The sequence below is a fragment of the Halteromyces radiatus genome (assembly GCF_025201355.1).
Source record: "Halteromyces radiatus strain CBS 162.75 chromosome Unknown BX664scaffold_10, whole genome shotgun sequence".
Taxonomy (NCBI): Eukaryota; Fungi; Mucoromycota; class Mucoromycetes; order Mucorales; family Cunninghamellaceae; genus Halteromyces; species Halteromyces radiatus.
In genome coordinates this window covers 136,644-153,574 of record NW_026251696.1, presented here as the reverse complement: position 1 = coordinate 153,574, position 16,931 = coordinate 136,644, and the positions used below count along the sequence as shown (strand labels likewise).

The window sequence follows — 16,931 nt, the reverse complement described above, 5'->3', positions numbered from 1 at the left end:
CTTTATGAACTGAGTTGTTACTTTTTCCTTTTTACTTTTACACCCTACGCCTCCTTTTTTTTTTTTTTTCCTTCACTTTTTGTTTATCTTCCTTCTCTCTTTTTATTTTTTATTTCATTGTATTATCCTTTTGGTCATTTGTCATGGAAAGACCATTTACCCCAAGGTATTATTAAAATACAAAGAAAAGAAAATCAATAAAAACTTATATATAATTTATATATATATAGGAGAACGCAACCCTTATCATCTTTTGATAACCATACTGATATCCTAGGACAACAAAAACTTAGTCGACAAGCAGCTTTACTTCAAGATGGAAGTAACTCTTCATTATACAAACACTCTTCTTCAACAAAGTCAAATTATATCCTTAGTGACGACCATATTCAAAAAGAAAATAGGCCACCCATCATTGAAAACCATCTACCACAAACACCTCCAAGGTCAGTCAATAGACTTCAAGTATTAAACAACAATAACTCTCAACGAAAATCTATTTCAAGACCTCATCCTAAAATAGGAGGAAAAACAATCTCTTCCTCTCTTATGAATAAGATTAATCATAGTGAAAATATTGATAACAACCAAAAACAACGTACTGAACAACGTATGTCAGCTGAACAACTCAAATTACTTAGTCGACGTATTGATCCTTCCTTACCTGTGTCTCCTCTTGGTTCACCTTCTAAACCAGTTCTACCTGCTATTTTTACCAACAATGAAGAAGATGATGAACAGAAACCTTGTCGTCTTGAATCCTTCTCTTCTTCGTTGTATCAAACATGTATTGATCTTTGGCCTTCGGAACCTACTCTTGGTGACTTTGCTTCTGACAATATCAAGAATTTGACGGATCTTTTAAAGGTTAGATTATCACAAGCAAAATATCGTATCCTGGCTCAACTAGAAAATGAAGAACAACAAGAATCTCAAGGCAAACAACTCGAAAAAATGTATCCAGCTATTTCTTCTGCGGCAAATATCCTTCGTGATGACGTTGATTACTCTACCTGGCCAACATTTAAAAAACATACCATACATTTATCCACCAAACGTTCTCGTGTCTTTGCTTGTGTCTCTGGTAATGGACAACGCTTATTCCGTCATCGTGATACTTATTTACAACAGCGTCGACTTTATCAACAACAACAGTTACAACAAAAGAAACGTAAACGATATGGTGTATTGGATACTGTATCTTTACCTCCACCATCTAATAACAAGAAGGAATTGAAACGGAAACGATCTACAAAATCAAAATCAAATGATGCCAAATCTCCTCGTTCAGATGGTCGTTTTCAAGCTTCTCAAGCTTCTCCTGTTACTCTTGAAGATGGTAAATTTTTAAAAAAAAAATTCATTCTTTATTTTCATTTATATTGATTTTTTTTTTTTTTTTAGGTTCACAAGCTTATGTTTGTACTCCTTGCAATAAAAAATACAAAACTCGAAATGGATTGGCCTATCATCTTGATCGATGTGTTCATATCTCTACAATCAAGTCTGAACCAATCGACAAGGAAAATATCTCAGTGAATAATAGCGTCTTATCCAGCCAATCAGCAGCCAAACCAACAGGGGTGCTTTGTGTGTGTGACCATCCTACTGATGACAAAGGAATGATGGTTCAATGTGATGAATGTCAATTATGGCTTCATTTGGATTGTCTTGGAACAAACGACTCTGTATTGGATGACATTTATCATTGTCCACGATGTATTGAACAATCCAAACGCGCTAAACTTGTCAATTTACCGAAATCCGAAGAAGATTCAACCAATTATATTTCAAATATACCGACTGACATCAAATCATCTACAATACAACAACAAATTTGGTCTGATTTTGATCTTGCAGAAAAAGCAAAACCAACTACAACGATAAACAAGAACGATGTGAACATGTGGGGTTTATCGACAGCAGACATACCATCACTTTTATATTCAGACGCGATGCCCAGTACATTGGATGATGATTTGCCATACCTGATGGATCTACCTTCATCCGACCTATCACCACATGACTTACCACCAACTGATTGGTTCCAATTTGCCAACTTTGACGATGATTTTCATTGTGATGATTCCCAAACGACTACTCAATGATTTGTTCTTCTATATAATTCTTATTTTTTTTATACATATTTTATTCCCCCCCTCCCTCCCTTCCTCCATACATATACAGTTACATTTATACATTCAAAACTACAAAAAAAAAACTTTCCCCTCTCCCCCCCCCTTTTCTTTGAATAATAAAACTTGTGTTGTACCTCATTTTTCTGATCATAGATTTGCATGAATCGTGCAACATCAATAGGGAATACAAAATATAGCTTCAAATCCTTTTGGATTAAACTTTTGATAAGGTGATTGATTCTATTTGGTGCCACCAACGTGAACCCAATGAAGAACTAAAAAAAGAAAAGTGGCACTCGTCGGAGGATTCTTGTACTACCTTTCCTGACTTCATAGAAATGCTTCAAGAAAAAAAAAAAAAAAAAGAGGAAAGAGGGAAACTATTCTTTTTTTACCTGGTAGAGGATGTGCAACGTGGAACAATCACTTTATATCACGCCTCATCATTAGAGTTATCACTTGATCTATATCAACATTGATCAAAAAAAAAAAAAACAATTTTTTTTTTATTTACAGAATGACAAAAATGCCATAGAAAGAAGAGACATAAAAAAACAACTATACATCATAGGATAAATCATAAAAAAAAAACATATAAAAGTAAAAAAAATTGCATATAAACTATATAAAGGGAATGAAGAGAGGGGAAGAGGAAATGGGGAATATACAAAAAGATAAATAGTTTAAAAAGAATAGAATTCACCAGTACGATAAACCACACCATCACCACGAACCAATAAAATCGGGATCTTGTTTGAAAGAGGATCATCATTACAAGAAGAGGCAACAAGACTGGAACGTAGATCAGCCACATCAGGGATGGTACAAGATATTAAATCTCTTGATTTGTATTCCGTCAGAGGAGCTTTGACATCACCAAACCATACAGCCAAATCGCGAGTTAGATTTTCACCAGTCATGACCATGATATTGGATGAAGTGGAATTGATATGATGAATCAATGGGAAAGGTGTAATGGCATGACTTTGTTGAGGATGAGTAAATGGATTGTTGAATGATTCTTGTTGAGGTGTCCAGAAAGTGAATTTTGCTGAATCGGTACCAACAATGGTCCATACGGCTGCATCAGATACATCTTCAGTCCAACAAGATCCATCATCTGAACTGATACTTGATCGTCGATCGGCCCGTTCCATGACATCATTTAAAGAATTGACACGTCGTCGTTGACTTGCTATATTTTTCCCAATCAATTTATTATTTTTCACAACATCACAAGAGACACGTCGTTTTCGTACTACTTTGCCTTCTATTTGAGAAGAGATCATAGAAGAAATCAAATCATCATCCATATTCCAAGAAGAAGAAGAAGGAGGTGGTCGAGCTGATATCACGGTACGCATGGTAGATGTCTTGTGCATGCCTACTACATCATTCAAACATGCAAGATAAGTAACAGGATGGGATGCTTGAGGTAAAATCCAATCATTCATCATTCTATTATTATTATTATTATTTGGATATAGTTGATAATTTGCTTTGTTGTTATAAGCCACGGATGGATCTTGAACAATTTGAAAGGCAATCTTATGAAGTTGAGAGACAGGATCACCAATAGCTTCATCACCACATTCACCACCTGTCAGACCCGATAAATCTTCGACACGGTTACCACCAAGTACAGCACTTCCTTTGTCCACTTTTCGAATCACCATCACAGGACTCACAAGACCAGTACTAACACATTGTAAAACCACAGGTTGATTGTAATGAAGAGCCATGGGGGTTTGAAGACTTGCACCAGATTGTAAAGCAATAGCAGGAGGTGGTGGGAAATCAGGATTGGTAGGATGATGAGGTAAACGAGGAGGAGTGGATGATGCTGATTCTGGTGAACGTGAAGTATCGACAATCCAAATAACAAAAGGATCCCATGAACCTGTACGAGCCACAAAACAAGTCCCTGTGTTATTACCATCACCATTGGATACACCCAAATATTTAGTTGATACAGTTTGTGATCGAATACGATTGAATAATGATACTGTCGTACCATGATGAATACATACTATATATATATATATATATATATATATATATATATATAAAAAAAAAAGAGATCAATATAAAATAATCCCTTATTTTAATCATTTTAACTTACATTCCATATTTTTTAAACTTTGTCTTTTCTTACTTGGTTTAGAAATGACCTTAATTCCTTTACTAGCAAGAGTACCAAGTTGTAAACCATTCCCCAATTGAATTTTGACCAAAACTTCGACACGACGTCGCTTTTCATCTGCATCATTGATATGAAGTTGTTTGGATACACATTTTCCAGAAAGAGAAACTTTATCTTGAGCAAGAGAAGAAGGATTTTCCATAACACATCCATTTTGATCTGACCATTCTAAAGTACCATTTTGACTTGTAGGTTCACCAGATATATGAATAGTTAATTTAGGAGTAGAAAGTGTACCATCCTTTTGAGTCCACCATGATGCACCTGATAAAATTGTTGTAGGAGGTGGACACAAAAACCTAAAAGAAAAAAAAAAAAAAAAACTTTGTTTAAATCCATGCGTACTTTTAAAAAAAAGTTCTTACCTTTTTTCAGTACCATAACTTTTTTGTGCAACCTTACTGGTCAAGATAGTAACAGAATGTTCACCACAAGAATCATTGGACAAAAGGTAACGTTGAATCAAAGGTTTTAATTGCGTAGCTGAATTAGCACCTTGTACAATACGAGCCGATACCAAACTATTTTTTGCTCTTCGTTCAGCAGCTTGTCGATTTTCAGTAGTTTCATCATTGGGTATGATATCATCTTCTTCAGGAATGGAAGGATGTGTATGTTGGAAAGATTCAAAAGTATTGAGATGTTGAGATGGTGTAATAGGAGGTGATGGTGAACAAGTAGACATAGTAGTAGCTGGTGAAGAAGGTGGTGGTGGTGATGATGACTTATTGGGTTTAGATCTTCGTTTAGAAATAGATTGTTTTCTTGTTGTTGGAGTAAATAATGATGATGGTTGATAATGATTTTGCATAGCTAATTGACCAGGATGTACCAAAAAATCAGAAGGAATAGTATGTTGTTGAGAAGATATAAAAGAAGAATCCATAAAATTTGTAAAACTATCCTCTTCTGTTGTTGCACTAAGTGAATCCAAAAAGGTTGGAGAAAAGAAAACAGGAGTGGTAGGAGTTGCATGATCTTGAGGAGAAGAAGGTAAATTTTCCAAACGAAGAGATAAAGTACGTTGATGAGTTGCAGTATCATCAGAAGTTGTACCACTTGAATGAGAAGAGAATGAAGAAGGTAAAGATGTTCCACCAAATAATTGTTGAACATTTCCCCAATTCATATGATCCAAAGGTTCTTGTTTGATAAATTCATTATTATTATTATATTGATGATAATAATCCATATCACCTACTGCAACTGAATGACGTCTTGAATGAGAATCTGAATAATCATTTAAACTTGGGTATTCAAAAGAAGAAGGATCAAAACCAAAAGAATAACCATGGTCCATAATATCAGTACTTGATAGATTCATGGGATGAGGTGATGGTGAGTTTGGAGAAGAATATACAAATTCTGATAAACTTGTAGGTTCTTGCTTTCTTTTACGTGACACGGTTTCATCCAAAGGTACAAAAGAAGTCATCATTTCAAAAAAAAAAAATAAGTTTTTAATATATAAATAAAATCGCCAGCGATAAAAAAAAAAAAGAGAGACAATAATATAAAATAAAAAGAAGAAAGAAGAAAAAAAGAAAGAAAAAGAAAAGAAGAAAAAATAATAAAAAAAAAAATAATAAAAAAAAAAAGCGGGGAAAAAGCTGGGCGTATTTCTAAACAAAAAAAAAAAATAGTGTTATTGGTTACACCATTTTTTGCTTGAATGATCTTTGATTGGTGTATTATGATTTGACTAGGACATTGGGGATAGAAATCAAATTTAAACCCCGTTGATAAAAAGAAACTTTGCCATTCTTAGTTCAATTATAAGTAGACTGATTTCTCCCCCACATTAACAAAAAACCAATGGGATAAATGTTTGAAACATCCAATAAGATAAAAGAGTGAGATTGAAAATTCATCCTCGAGTAACTAAAAAAAGTATTTTTTTTTAAAAGTACGAATAACCAACAAGTACTACCACATGACCTCATCTCTTTTTTGGTTCCTCTCTCTATGTATCATCATGACCAGCTGATCATATTCTTTGTTAAACACATCATTTTTCCTTTTTTTTTTTATCCGAAAGTTTGAAAGACAGTTCTTACTTCTCCCCACAAAAAAAAAATCTTTGTTAAACCTCGTCGTCTTCGTAACAAACTAAAAAAAAAAAAAAAAAATGTAACCCTCCACTTGGACTTTCCATTCTCAGTTGACTTTTGTACCAATTTGATAGTACGCCTTTCTATAACTGAAACACAAAACTTTAAAAAAAAAAGTCAGCCTAGTCTGGTCTTTTGTGATGCCGATCTCTCTCTCTTTTTCATCGTCACTAATATATATATATATCATCATACATCATCTATCCCCATCTATCCCTTTTTATCATTTATATCATTCCATATCATTATTCTTCATTCACCATCAAATATCATAAGAGTAATACCAGTTTATTGTAGACGATATAAAAAAAAACTATCTAGGCAAACTATAATAATAAAGTCATAATAAACAGTTAGTAACACATCTATCGTTTTATCGTTTCATTTTTTTTTCTTTTTTGTTTACCTGGGATAAATAGCTTTCTGCAACGATACGAGCTCTTGTGTTGACACTGAGTTTCATCTCTGAGATTTCCTTATCAACTTCTTCCATAAAATGTACAATAAAGTCCACCAATTTATGTTTGTACATTTGTTCGGTATGTTTGTTGGTGATCAAGAAGGAGATATCATAACCCTAAACAATAATAATAATAATAATAAATGTCTTTTTATTCCTTTTTTTTTTTTTTTTTTTTTTTTTTTTTTTTTTTTTTTTTTTACCTCGACAGGTACTCTACGCAGAATCACGAAATTTTCAGCTCGAAGCATCAAGAATCGAGAGAATTTGTGACACAAAATGCGTTCCAGATCATCTGCTTGTTTGATTTTAATACTGACACGGATGGAATTGACTGATGATTCTATCAATACTTTTTCATTTTCATTTCTACTAATCACCAAAGGGTTCAATAAAACTTCCTTCGACTTGCTACAAAAAAAAAAAAATTAATAAATGATGACAATATTTATTTATTTATTTATTTTTTTGTTATCTTACCCAGATTCTACTTCAGGCGTGTTATGTCTTTCAGCTACTTGGGAAGAGAAGTTTTCAATGCATAATGCTGCTGTCAAAGATGAGCGTACAGCCGTCAAATAGGGACGAAGTGTATTGGACTAAACAAATAATAAAGAATTAAATATTGAATATTCTTATAGTCATCATAGTTTCACACATCCTATTCGCCATCTTATTCTTTTTTCTTTTTCATCATTTGGTTTTATCCAATTTCCTTTCACTAATATATTAAACTAATAAAATAAAATAGAATATTGTCAACTTGATGAACTTACCATAAGGATATAATATATATATATATATATGTAGAGAGAGAAAAATGATAGTAGATGTAAAGAAAAAAAGAAAACAAAAAAAAATATGGACTTGGCACAAGCTCAAAATCACCTCTGAAGATCGGAAAATGAAATGTAGTCACTATACAAAAATCGATCCATCTTAATAGAATGGGTAAAATAACAATGGGATAATATAGATATCATCAATACAATAAGAATATCAATATGAATACATTTCAGAATAACAAGAAATAAAATGATTTGAAGAAGGTGACGGTAGCAAAGAGTAAGCAAAAAGGTGAGATGTCATATGTGTGTTATGTTCGTGTATTCAATTACCGAATTTCATTTCTTTTTTTTTTTATTTTTATTTTCTTCCCAACAAACTTACAATGAGTGAAGACCTATATACCTCAACATTGCAAGCAATAGGTGCTTTTGACTATTCTGCAGCTAATAAACTTGCTACTAGGCTATTACGTGTAAGAAATATAAAAAAAACAATACCTCTTTCTCGTGTTTTTTTTTTTTTTTTTTTTTTTCCACCAAACTAATCACTATATTGTTATACTCCATCCTTTTTTTTTTTATTTGACTGACAGGCTTATCAACCATTCGGCAGTATCATGATGAAACTTATCAATTGTGAAAATTTGTATACACAACTCTCTTTTATGAAACCAAAATGGTTTATGCGCAAAGACAGCGTAAGGAATAATCAAAGGAAAAAAAAAAAAAAAAAGAGATAAAGAAAAGAATGGTACTGATTCACGTCGACTTTTTTTTCCTTCTTAGCTGTTGAATTCAATGTATACCTATTTGGTCGATGATGCTGTCAAGGAAATTCATATATTTGAAAGTAACACCACTGTGACGAATTATTTTGAAAGGGCATCGATTCTTAGTATTTTGACTGGATTATCAGACCTTTGTACTATACGACAAAATTTGATCAACATGTATGTAGGTTTGAACATTCTATTGAAAAAAAAAATTAATATTCATTTGATAGTTATCAACGTATTGCTTCTCAATCATCCAAAACACCTCAAAATGATCTATTGGAGGATTTACAAAATATGATGAATACTGTTGAACATACCGGATTGGCACAACGATTAGGATTCTTGGGTATAGGTGTGAAAAAGGAAATCTCGATTTTGGCAGCTCTTTTACGATTACGAATGGTTATCACTGATTATGCTTTTCAAGATGCTTGTATGGCATTGTATGAATATAAACAAGAATTATTGGATTGGAAATCACAATGTGAGGCTCAAGATTATCCAGAGGTAAAATCAATCAATATATGACCAAATTATAAAACGATTTTTTTTTTTTAGAAGTCATCCGTACGTCATGAGGAAGTCAAAGAATCTTATACTTGGCCTTTTGGTCTTTTTTCAAGTACAAGTGGATCAGATGTAAGTTTGAATTTAGTTTATACCATATCATTAAAAAAATTTTATTTATTACATGAATAAGAACAAAAGTCGTAGTGGTGATATTTGGCCTCCAACCATCCGATGGCTCAGCAAATACTTGATCAATCTCACAGCAAAAATGACACTTTACTTTCACACCATTCTCCTCGAAAAGGAAAGATTGTTGGTAGATGATGAACCAGAACGTACCTTATGGAAAGGCATCGAACCAGATTATTTTGAAATGTAAGTGAATATATATACATATATATATATATATTTGTTGATTTATTTTGTATGATAGGATATCGACGTTTCGGAAAAGGTATGGTGCACATAGTATTGGCCTTGTTTATGAAGTGAAGACTGAAAAACCTTTCTTTCCTGAAGGATTTGTTTGTCATGGAACACCTTATGAACCACCTCGAGGAATACATTCATTTCCCTTTATTTTTTGTTTACCACCAGTAAGTCAAAATAAAATAGATTAAAAAAAAAAAGAATATCAATTCATCTTTTTTTTCTATGATAGCAACCTCCTACGAATCATTTACCCAACATTATTTCAATTATTCAAGGAAGTCAAACCAAACTCAATGATTCAAAAACAGGACCAACTCATTTCTTTGATAATATGCTTGCAAGTACATATTACCTTATGCGGGTGGATGAACATGGTGTATTTGTGATCGTTTATCAGGAAAAGCATCAACAAAAAGAACCGACAACCATCAGCTTCATGTCAAATATGGTTTCTCTCCTTCGTGGTTCTTCTGTTATCTCCGAACTACTTCGAATGGATTAGAATCATATATATCTTGTATACCTTTCTTCATCATCATTATCATTTTGTATATACAATGCATTTATTTTTCAATAAAAAGAAACACTTTATTGTCTTTTTTTTTATGGTATTGTCAAACTACATGATTCTAATATATATTTTGTAAATCTATCCAAGATAAATTCATAGTTTCTATAATATAGTTTTTATGTCATCTAGGTGGTAGGTAGCATCTGTAACTATAAAAGTGGATATTAAAAAAAAATGAATCATAAAACCAAAGTGATCTTTTATATATATATAGACTTACAGTTGTCATAATAGTATCCATTGAATGATGTATCCTATCATCACCAAGTACAAATGAGAATTGAATTTGACGAGATCGATCGATAATAAACACAGCTCTATTCAACAAATAAAAAAAAATAATAAAAATCAATCATTTATATATAAATTATTTACCTTTCAGCTACAGATGTATTTTTATTCAATATATTAAAATGTCTAACAATGGATCGAGTTGGATCTGATACTATAACAAAAGACGGTAAAATTTAGTATATTCGTATAAATCAAAAAAAAAAAATAAGTTTACGTAATGGAAAAGGTAGAATTTGTTGATATTGTTGTTGATGATATTGTAAATAAGATTGATGTACTTGTTCAGTATCGATGGAAAGACCAAGAGGTATGGCAGCTTGTTGTTTGAAACGATCTATATTCGCACTTCAAAAAAAAAAATAGATTTGAGTTGATTTTGGTCCCCGCTTCCATGCAAATGTTTATTATACCTAATAGACATGAGATCTGATCCTGCAACCGTAGTACTAAAAAAAAAAATTATGAAATGAATACAATTATTTCATTATATTTGATTTTTTAAAAAAAAATAAATAAATAAATAAATAATAAATATTTTACAAATCCCTTCCATAAAAGAATAACACCACAGCTTTAGTATGTTGTAATAAATGTGATAACTGACAACGATAAGAATTCATGGTCATGGATAAATAATAGTCAGAAGCAAGTTGAGGATCTATAACAGCAGAACAATTGAAATCAGGTGCTACTTGAAAGGACCTTTGTTGGTACAATGGATTGATCATTGTGGCTGTAATGCTTTCCTTGTTGGTATATTCCATACGTCGTTTCTTTGTGTGTATTGATGTATTATCGTTTAAATCATGATCTAATAAGATGGCATCGTCTTTCATGTTGAATTTAACTAAAAAGAAATAAAAAAAAATACGGAGAAAAAAAAAAAAAGAAAAAGAAAAAAAAAAGACCTCCTTGAAAACAACTCCATAAAAGAATCACCGGTGTTTGAAAATAAGAGTGTATTGAAGATGATCCAAAAAAGGCATACTCTTTATATAATGTATAATTAATATATATATAATATAAAATATAAATTTTTTGTCGAATGATTTTTTTTTAATTTTATTTCTTTTGTATGTGACATGGATTAGCATTGACTGTATCACTCACAAAAAAAAAAAAAAAAAAAAAAAAATCCAATGTATTTGAATACCGCCTATTTCCTGAAGTGGCTTTGAAGTCAGCATTTACAACTTTTTTTTTTTTTTTTTTTTTTTCATCAATAGCTTTTGTTTGTTCTACCTTTCTTTTTTTAATAAAATTATTTTAATATGGTTTTACCAGTAACAACGGCAAATAATGTCAAAGTATATACTGTATCAGGTGGACTTGGATCAAGATCTATTCCTGATTGGCTTGTACGTAAAAAGAAGAAGGCTTTGAAAAAGGATTTTGGTAAGGAAAGAAAACAGTCCCTCCGGATAACTTTTTTTTAATCTTTCAATTTAATAGACTATCGAACTCGAGTGGAACTTCTTCAAGACTTTGAATTCCCTGAAGCTTCTAATAAGATCAAGATTACAAAGGATGGAAACTTTGCTGTGGCAACAGGAACTTATAAGCCTCAAATGCGTGTATATGAATTTGCTGAAGTTTCCATGAAATTTGAACGACATACTGATGCTGAAACTGTTAATTTTGAAGTAAGATAAATATATATATATTTCTTCTAAAACTCATACTTCTTTTTATAGTTATTATCGGACGATTGGACGAAATCAGTATTATTACAAAACGATCGATCTATTGAACTACATGCTCAAGGAGGGATTCATTATCGAACTAGAGTACCCAAGTTTGGACGTGATTTAGCTTATCATTTTCCTTCATGTGATGTTATGGTGGCTGCCTCGGGTAGTGAAGTATATCGATTGAATCTGGATCAAGGACGGTTTTTGAACTCTATCCAAACAGATGGTCATGAAGGAGTGAATTGTATCAAGATCAATCCAGCACATCAACTGTTTGGTATGGGAACAAGCAATGGGACGGTGGAATTATGGGATCCTCGCTCCAAGGCTCGTGTAGGAATATTGGATCATTTACCTTTACCTCCATCTCTAGTGAACAACACACCAACAGAAGTGACAGCATTGGCATTTAGAAATGATGGACTTAGCATGGGTGTGGGTACAAACACAGGTCATACATTACTTTACGATTTACGTGCAAGTGTACCTTATATGGTGAAGGATCATCAATATGGCTTTGATATCAAGAATATTCATTTCCATGATGGTGTAGCAGCTGCTTCTAGTGGAGACGCGAGTACACATGGTAGTGATAAGGTTGTGGTGGCTGATAAGAAGATTGTCAAGATTTGGGATCGAAATACTGGTAAACACTTTACTTCCATTGAACCTGAAACTGATATCAACGATGTATGTATGGTTGGTGACAGTGGTCTTATGTTCACAGCTCAAGAAGGTATTCAAATGGGTGCTTACTATATTCCTCAATTGGGTCCTGCTCCTGCCTGGGCATCCTTCTTGGAAAATCTGACAGAAGAAATGGAAGAAAATCCTAATCGTGATGTATATGATGAATACAAATTTGTTACTCGTAAAGAATTATCTGCTCTTGGTTTGGATCATCTTATGGGTACCAATGTTCTTAAAGCTTATATGCATGGTTTCTTTGTCGATTTACGACTTTATGAAAAGGTAAAAAAAAAAAAAAATCAAACATCATTTTGATTCATCATTTTTTTTTAATAGGCCAAACTTATTGCCAATCCATTCGCTTATGATGATTATAAACAACAAAAAGTACGAGAAAAATTGGAAAAGGAACGTGCATCTCGTATTCGTGCCAACAAACAACTTCCTGCTGTCAATAAACAATTGGCTAAACAAATTTTGGAAGATACCAACAATAATAAGAAAAAGAAGAACAAAAGCAATGCAGCAGAAATCATGGAAGACAGTCGATTCAAAGATATGTTTGCCGATCCAGAATTCGAAGTGGATATGGAATCAAAGGAATACGAATTATTACATCCTGGTGCACGAAAACAACGAGAAATGGATGCCTTTGCTGCGAACTCTTCTGATGATGATGATGATGATGATGATCAAGCAATGGTCAATGATTCTTCGGATGATATGGATTCTGATGATAGTATGAAGAACAGTGATGATGATGAAGATATCGTGGGCAAACTTCGCAAGGAACAACAACGTACCATTGAAAAACCCAAACCTCTTACAACCATTCGTAGTACTGAACGTAAATTCAAGAGTAATGACAAATCATTTGGTGCAAGATTACAATCCTCAAAGGCTCAAAAGAAAAATGAAGGTCATCGTGTTTCTCGTACTTCAATGGGTGGTATGGAAATGTCCTTTAAACCAAAATCTGGTAGTCGTCGTGGTGGTCGTCGTTGATCAAGAAATCTTTTGTATTTTTTTTTGTATGTTTAAGATAGTTATTATTCTTTTTATTATTATTATTATCATTATTATACTTCCATATGTCACAACTCAACTTTTCATGTACTTTTTTTTTTCTTTCTTCTCCATCCTATTTTAGATGTTCATACCTCTTTATTATTATTTTGTTTACACACACTTCATTCGCATGTTTCACTCCATTTTTTTTTGTCTACTATTTACATGGTACTCTCAATTTTTTGTTACATTTTTGTTCATCAATAAACATCCATCTCATTCCACTTTTAATTTTTTTGATGTAGTCTACTTAAAAGTGATGATCATTATTATCATATAACATTGCCACCATTATATCCTTATCATCATCTCTATATGGATCTTTATCGTAAATGATCATTTTTTTTTAAAAAAAAAAAAAAAAAAAAAGTATGTCATCGCTTTCTATCCTTCTTGAATATAAATAATTCTATTGTTTTGGATATACTTGTATCATCGTATGGAAATAACAAGATCGGAAAGCATCTTTATATTATCCTCTCAAGATTCATAAAGGGCACATATCAATCATATCATCTACAACTGCACTCAACAACTAAAAAACCAAATCATCTATCTAGCTTCCTTTTTTTTAATAGAGAATACAAACTATCTTTATTCAAATAATCATAATAGAAAAAAAAAACAAGAGGGGTAACTAAATAAAAGCTATATTGATCCATGTAGGGAAATTGAATCACATCACAGGGATATAAGAGCTAATTCTATCCTTTTGATTTTGAGAAATACATTCAGCGATCCAAACAATGTTGCGAATTTCTTGTTCCTTCAATTTGACATAGGCATAAAAGACACCAAAGTTGAATTGTTGTTGGAAGGCCAATCGGTTCAAAAAGACTTCTTGTTCAAAAAACATATCTTCCAATGTCTTGTTAGATGTCGAATCAAAAAATCCACGATATTCATGGATCACATCACATACTGCTTTGACTTGTTCCACTTCATCAGCTTGGGCTAATCGAGCATTGCCATCAGGGTACAATCTTCCAATGGTAGGGAATAATTTCTTGCGATCTTCTTTCGTCAATTCTGTACGGAATGAATTGATAGTAATATTAACAGTACGACGATCAGCTTCAAACTAGATTAAAATAATTTATTAGTTTTTTATTTATTTATTTATTTATTTCTTGAATAGATATCATTTTACCCGTAAAATATCACCCATCACTTCAGCAGTAGGACCATCCAAAGTTTGACAGAATTGATAAAAATCTTCAAGATAGGCTTTATATAAAGTGTTACGAATGATTTCAATATTGAGTTCATCCAAATCATGAGCACTCAGACAATTGGCGAAATAAGGGGCTAAAGTGCAACAGAAAAAAAAAAAAAAAAGAGTCAATGAAGATAAATACAATAGATATATTTTTTTTACCCAAAGGAGTTTCAACAAGGACAGTATTATACAATTCAGCAACAGTAGTAGCAACACATAAAGCAGGCATAGAATCAAAAACACCAAGAGGATGACATCGTTCCAAGAGTTCATGAGTATCGCGTTCATGTAAAGTACCAGTAATAAGTAAAATCACATTGTCGATCATATATTGATAACTGAAAATTGAAAATAAGTTGGGGATTTATTATCAAGAATAATAAAAAAAACTTACGTGATATAGTCCAAGAATTTGGCTAAAGGTTCAGTAGCAACAGACCGAATATATTCAAAATCTTCTACAAGTCGTTGAGTCAATTTTTCAGAGATGGTTGAAGTGGCAATAGGAGAAGGTTCATTCTGTAACAAAGTACCATAATCCGTAGCTCCAATTTGTAAACGAAGATCTATTCAAGAAAATATAGTTAAAAACAAAAGAGATATGGACGATTATTTTATTACCTTCAAGTGTTTCACATTGAGTAAAGTTGAGGTACTGAGATGAAGTCAAGATACCAGAACGATAACCTCGAAGAATACCATCTACATAACCATTATTTTCGTTGAATAAAATTTCAGTAACCATAATGTATATAAATTTAAAAAAAAAAAAACCAATCAATAAATAAAAAGATGGAAAGAAAAAAAAAAGTCAAGTTTTATCCATCGAGTATGAAAGAAAAAAAAAAAAAGTTGCGGAATATGAATTGTCATCTCCCTGTGTCTCCCAAGTTCAAAAAGATACTATTCATTTACACTTTATTCAATAAAAAATGACGGAATTCAAAGAATAAGATGTCGCAAAAATAGGAAATAAAATATTATTTAGTCAACATATCCATTTTTTTATATTTATTTATTTTAACTTACCTGTAGGGAAGCATTAAATACGTCCTCCGAAGAGGCGATAACATATTTTTATATGTTGCTGTTACAGTTTGATATTCACTTTGAACACCAAGAGAGATTTCAAAAAGAAAAAGAAAAGAGAAAAAAAGAGAAAAAAGAAACAGAAAAAAAAAAAGAAAAAGAAAATATCACTTTTTTATATCTCTCACTTGATCAAAGAATAAAATAAACCTGGCAAAAATATCTCAGAAGAAAAAAAAAAGGGAACTATTATGCAAATTTACATTTGTCAACTATACAAAAGGTGATCGATCGAATGTCTCAGTTAATGAAAATAAACAAAGAAGACCCGAGTAAATGTATTTTCTAAAAAAAAAGGAACTATTATGCAAATTTACATCAACATCACAAGATATGAATATTACATTAGTACACCCCTGTCTTAATTATGATGATGGATGATGGATGATAGATGATGATGGATGATAGATGATGATGGATGATAGATGATGATAGATGATGATGGATGATGATGGATGATAGATGATGATGGATGATAGATGATGATGGATAATGGATGGTGGATGATGATGGATAATGGATGGTGGATGATGATGGATAATGGATGGTGGATGATGATGGATGATGGATGACGGATGATGGATGATGGGTGATTGCTTTATCATTTACTATTCTTACTTCTCTTGAACTATTATGATAAAAAAAAATTACACTTCTTACCTTTCATTTAAAATAAAAACTTGTTTGATATCTTAAATAATCATAAAATTGTGGCTGTTTAAAGTCATCCACGTCAATTTGGACAGTCTTACCAGGATGCATAAAGAAGTCTTTTTTTTTTCTTTACGAAATATGTAATATATTGGTGATGGGTAATGGATGATGGGCGATGGGTGATGACTGAATATAAAGGTTTTGCTGAAATTTATCGACTATAGGAAAAAAAAAATC

General features: G+C 32.0%; 7 protein-coding genes across 7 annotated transcripts; 3 read left to right on the top strand and 4 right to left on the bottom strand.

The window, feature by feature from the left end:
* Positions 1-612: 612 nt before the first annotated feature.
* On the top strand, positions 613-2,108 carry BX664DRAFT_270046 (uncharacterized protein; the record flags this gene model as incomplete). Its single annotated transcript, XM_051541075.1, has 3 exons — positions 613-751; positions 1,414-1,504; positions 1,559-2,108. The coding sequence occupies 3 exons, from the start codon at positions 613-615 to the stop codon at positions 2,106-2,108; spliced, it is 780 nt and encodes a 259-aa protein (XP_051396193.1).
* A 522-nt stretch (positions 2,109-2,630) lies between these two features.
* BX664DRAFT_342467 (uncharacterized protein) lies at positions 2,631-5,885 on the bottom strand. Its single transcript, XM_051547146.1, has 4 exons — positions 5,164-5,885; positions 4,707-4,887; positions 4,261-4,640; positions 2,631-4,167 (listed from the first exon to the last, which is right to left on the bottom strand). Exons 1-4 carry the CDS (start codon positions 5,777-5,779, stop codon positions 2,822-2,824), a joined length of 2,523 nt encoding a protein of 840 aa, XP_051396192.1. The 5' UTR covers positions 5,780-5,885; the 3' UTR covers positions 2,631-2,821.
* An 828-nt stretch (positions 5,886-6,713) lies between these two features.
* BX664DRAFT_342466 (uncharacterized protein) lies at positions 6,714-7,742 on the bottom strand. Its single transcript, XM_051547145.1, has 5 exons — positions 7,689-7,742; positions 7,393-7,511; positions 7,116-7,323; positions 6,859-7,029; positions 6,714-6,778 (listed from the first exon to the last, which is right to left on the bottom strand). The coding sequence occupies exons 1-5, from the start codon at positions 7,689-7,691 to the stop codon at positions 6,770-6,772; spliced, it is 510 nt and encodes a 169-aa protein (XP_051396191.1). The 5' UTR covers positions 7,692-7,742; the 3' UTR covers positions 6,714-6,769.
* A 332-nt stretch (positions 7,743-8,074) lies between these two features.
* Positions 8,075-10,004, top strand: BX664DRAFT_342463 (uncharacterized protein). The gene is made up of 8 exons (XM_051547144.1): positions 8,075-8,173; positions 8,294-8,398; positions 8,487-8,650; positions 8,704-8,983; positions 9,035-9,115; positions 9,177-9,361; positions 9,420-9,582; positions 9,648-10,004. Exons 1-8 carry the CDS (start codon positions 8,084-8,086, stop codon positions 9,918-9,920), a joined length of 1,341 nt encoding a protein of 446 aa, XP_051396190.1. The 5' UTR covers positions 8,075-8,083; the 3' UTR covers positions 9,921-10,004.
* BX664DRAFT_342460 (thioredoxin-like protein) lies at positions 10,005-11,166 on the bottom strand. The gene is made up of 6 exons (XM_051547143.1): positions 10,824-11,166; positions 10,694-10,729; positions 10,498-10,628; positions 10,365-10,434; positions 10,210-10,306; positions 10,005-10,138 (listed from the first exon to the last, which is right to left on the bottom strand). The coding sequence occupies exons 1-6, from the start codon at positions 11,117-11,119 to the stop codon at positions 10,115-10,117; spliced, it is 654 nt and encodes a 217-aa protein (XP_051396189.1). The 5' UTR covers positions 11,120-11,166; the 3' UTR covers positions 10,005-10,114.
* A 334-nt stretch (positions 11,167-11,500) lies between these two features.
* Positions 11,501-13,963, top strand: BX664DRAFT_286728 (WD40-repeat-containing domain protein). The gene is made up of 4 exons (XM_051541717.1): positions 11,501-11,678; positions 11,736-11,926; positions 11,978-12,946; positions 13,001-13,963. The coding sequence occupies exons 1-4, from the start codon at positions 11,555-11,557 to the stop codon at positions 13,667-13,669; spliced, it is 1,953 nt and encodes a 650-aa protein (XP_051396188.1). The 5' UTR covers positions 11,501-11,554; the 3' UTR covers positions 13,670-13,963.
* A 334-nt stretch (positions 13,964-14,297) lies between these two features.
* On the bottom strand, positions 14,298-15,724 carry BX664DRAFT_342448 (ATP synthase subunit). Its single transcript, XM_051547142.1, has 5 exons — positions 15,573-15,724; positions 15,346-15,517; positions 15,111-15,289; positions 14,883-15,040; positions 14,298-14,813 (listed from the first exon to the last, which is right to left on the bottom strand). Exons 1-5 carry the CDS (start codon positions 15,694-15,696, stop codon positions 14,409-14,411), a joined length of 1,038 nt encoding a protein of 345 aa, XP_051396187.1. The 5' UTR covers positions 15,697-15,724; the 3' UTR covers positions 14,298-14,408.
* Between the last annotated feature and the right edge of the window lie 1,207 nt (positions 15,725-16,931).

Coding starts and splice junctions, on each gene's coding strand:
- BX664DRAFT_342467 (XM_051547146.1), bottom strand. CDS start 5,779: ATGATGACTTCTTTTGTACCTTTGGATGAAACCGTGTCACGTAAAAGA. Junction 4,888..5,163: donor TGATTTTTTGGTACATCCTG/GTCAATTAGCTA, acceptor AAAATCGACAAG/CTGCTGAACGAAGAGCAAAA. Junction 4,168..4,260: donor AAGTTTAAAAAATATGGAAT/GTAAGTTAAAAT, acceptor ATATATATATAG/TATGTATTCATCATGGTACG.
- BX664DRAFT_342463 (XM_051547144.1), top strand. CDS start 8,084: ATGAGTGAAGACCTATATACCTCAACATTGCAAGCAATAGGTGCTTTT. Junction 8,174..8,293: donor TTGCTACTAGGCTATTACGT/GTAAGAAATATA, acceptor TTTGACTGACAG/GCTTATCAACCATTCGGCAG. Junction 9,116..9,176: donor CAAGTACAAGTGGATCAGAT/GTAAGTTTGAAT, acceptor TACATGAATAAG/AACAAAAGTCGTAGTGGTGA.
- BX664DRAFT_286728 (XM_051541717.1), top strand. CDS start 11,555: ATGGTTTTACCAGTAACAACGGCAAATAATGTCAAAGTATATACTGTA. Junction 11,927..11,977: donor CTGAAACTGTTAATTTTGAA/GTAAGATAAATA, acceptor TTCTTTTTATAG/TTATTATCGGACGATTGGAC. Junction 12,947..13,000: donor ATTTACGACTTTATGAAAAG/GTAAAAAAAAAA, acceptor TTTTTTTAATAG/GCCAAACTTATTGCCAATCC.
- BX664DRAFT_342466 (XM_051547145.1), bottom strand. Junction 7,324..7,392: donor ACGCCTGAAGTAGAATCTGG/GTAAGATAACAA, acceptor TTTTTTTTGTAG/CAAGTCGAAGGAAGTTTTAT. Junction 7,030..7,115: donor TGCGTAGAGTACCTGTCGAG/GTAAAAAAAAAA, acceptor ATTATTGTTTAG/GGTTATGATATCTCCTTCTT.
- BX664DRAFT_342448 (XM_051547142.1), bottom strand. CDS start 15,696: ATGGTTACTGAAATTTTATTCAACGAAAATAATGGTTATGTAGATGGT. Junction 15,518..15,572: donor TCAATGTGAAACACTTGAAG/GTAATAAAATAA, acceptor TTTCTTGAATAG/ATCTTCGTTTACAAATTGGA. Junction 14,814..14,882: donor TGATGGGTGATATTTTACGG/GTAAAATGATAT, acceptor ATTTTAATCTAG/TTTGAAGCTGATCGTCGTAC.
- BX664DRAFT_342460 (XM_051547143.1), bottom strand. CDS start 11,119: ATGAAAGACGATGCCATCTTATTAGATCATGATTTAAACGATAATACA. Junction 10,730..10,823: donor TTCTTTTATGGAAGGGATTT/GTAAAATATTTA, acceptor TTTTTTTTTTAG/TACTACGGTTGCAGGATCAG. Junction 10,307..10,364: donor AATACATCTGTAGCTGAAAG/GTAAATAATTTA, acceptor TTTGTTGAATAG/AGCTGTGTTTATTATCGATC.